Source organism: Nematolebias whitei, chromosome 19, assembly GCF_014905685.2.
Source record: "Nematolebias whitei isolate Nwh7 chromosome 19, NemWhi1, whole genome shotgun sequence".
Classification (NCBI taxonomy): Eukaryota; Metazoa; Chordata; class Actinopteri; order Cyprinodontiformes; family Rivulidae; genus Nematolebias; species Nematolebias whitei.
Genome location: NC_056516.1, coordinates 3209972 through 3212137, shown reverse-complemented (window position 1 = coordinate 3212137; position 2166 = coordinate 3209972). Strand labels below are relative to the sequence as shown.

The 2166-nt window shown below is 44.6% G+C and overlaps 1 protein-coding gene across 1 annotated transcript; it reads left to right on the top strand.

Moving 5' to 3' along the window:
- The first annotated feature begins 592 nt into the window (after positions 1-592).
- On the top strand, positions 593-2154 carry LOC119426020 (membrane progestin receptor alpha-like). The gene is made up of 2 exons (XM_037693581.1): positions 593-893; positions 1529-2154. Exons 1-2 carry the CDS (start codon positions 593-595, stop codon positions 2152-2154), a joined length of 927 nt encoding a protein of 308 aa, XP_037549509.1.
- Positions 2155-2166: the final 12 nt, after the last annotated feature.

Sequence of the window (2166 nt, the reverse complement as noted above, 5' to 3'; positions counted from 1 at the left end):
TTGCTAATTTCAGCTTTTTTCTGCTTATTTTAGTTTCTCTAACTTCAGATTTTTTGTAATCTCTTCAGCCTCTCTGCCAGTTTCAGCTCATTCTTCTCCTTTCTGCTACTTTTTTGCTCTATGCAGCTTCTTTACACCAACGTTTTACTCTGCTGCTTTCCACTTTTATATTTCTGCTGTCAGCAAATGTCGGCTGTCCAAATTCAACTCACGTTAACAGTTTAGTGATGAAACCTTTTCAGCTGGTTTCAGCTTCTTCAGCATCTTTTAGCACGAGTCATTCAGCAATAAGCATCCACACTGCATTTTCACAGCAAATGACATTTCTTTAGTTATGTAGTTGTTTTTTGTGTGAATGTAGCAAGATTTTCTGTAAAAAGCTAATAAATAATCACAGAGCTACATCCTTTCAACCTACAAGCTGTTTTTTCCCTCACTTCATTTGATTTTAAGGGGAACAGTTTTAGTACTGATGTTTGGGATTTTATCAATAGATGCTTTAAACTGAATAAAAAACATTTTATTTATTTATTTTATTCTTGAACCATCTCTGCAGGATCCATTGCCCCACATCTGTTAGCCTCTGGTCACCATGGCGACCATTGTGATGGAGAGTATTGGCCGAGTGTTCATCAGTCTGCAGCAGATCCGACAGGTTCCTCGGATGCTGAGAGAGGCTGCCCCCTCCATGCCCAGCACTGTCAGGGACATCGAGGTTCCCCCTTTCTTCAGGGAGCGCTTCATCTGCACGGGTTACAGACCGCTCGACCAGAGCTGGCGGTACTACTTCCTGTCTTTGTTCCAGCGCCACAATGAGACTATCAACATTTGGACTCACCTGCTGGCGTTTTTTCTGTTTCTGGTTAAATTACGTGACCTCGCCAATACCGTGGACTTTACAATACAATACAATACAATACAACTTTATTTATAGAGCACTTTAAAACAACACTGTTGGCCAAAGTGCTGTACACTAGGACATACAAAAACATAAAAACCCCACACGTTAAAAATGTGAAATAAAATAAAGATAACAAATAAAATAAAACAAATAACTTAGAGTCATTAAAACCAACATTTCAAACTGAAGTAAAAGCCAAAGAGAAAAGATGTGTCTTCAGAGAAGACTTAAAAACAGGAAGTGAGCCAGCTTGTCTGACATGCAGAGGCAGCTCGTTCCACAGTTTAGGGGCAGCGACTGAGAACGCTCGGTCACCTCTCAGTCTCCTGTTGGACCTTGGGACGACCAGCAGCAGCTGATCTGCTGACCTGAGAGAGCGAGAAGGAGTGTACAGCTGGAGCAGGTCGGACAGATACTGTGGGGCGAGACCATGAAGACATTTGAAAACAAATAAAAGAACCTTAAAATTAATCCTGAAGCGAACCGGGAGCCAATGTAGTGATTCTAAAACAGGGGTGATGTGTTCTCGTTTTTTGGTACCAGTTAAAAGGCGGGCAGCTGCGTTCTGAACCAGCTGAAGACGAGTCAGTAATGACTGGCTCAGACCGACATAATTTTTATTTATTTACTTTATTTCCGATCCTCACTCCTGGCCCCTGTTAATCCTCATCATGTCTTCTCTGACTTACTCAGTCTTCAGCGTGACAGCTCACCTACTGGGGGGCAGGTCTGAACTGTGTCACTACAGCTTCTACTTTCTGGACTACGTTGGGGTGGCACAGTATCAGTACGGCAGTGCTGTGGTTCACTTTTACTATGTTGTGGACGAGAGCTTACACAGCAGCGTGTGTGGACTATTCATGCCCACTGCTGCTGCCCTCAGCTTCCTGTCCTGCCTGGGATGCTGCTATGGAAAATATAGCAGCCACAGTTTATCATCGGGGGTGCGTAAGGTGTGTCAGGTGGTCCCCTCAGCGCTTGCCTACATCTGGGACAGCAGTCCTGTGGCCAAAAGACTCTTATCAGGTTCGAACAATGACCCGGCCATTGCCTACCATTTTGGTCAGGTGGGGTTCTTTCTTAGCTGTGCCTTCTTCTTCACCTTCCCTCTGCTGGAGCGCTACCTTCCTGGACGGTGTGACTTTGTGGGACAAAGTCATCAGGTGTTCCATGTATTACTGTCCTGTTGCACCTTCTGTCAGATCAACGCCTCTTACCTGTCAGGGTTTGATGGTCAGGAACGAACCCAGTAGTGCAGACAGGAC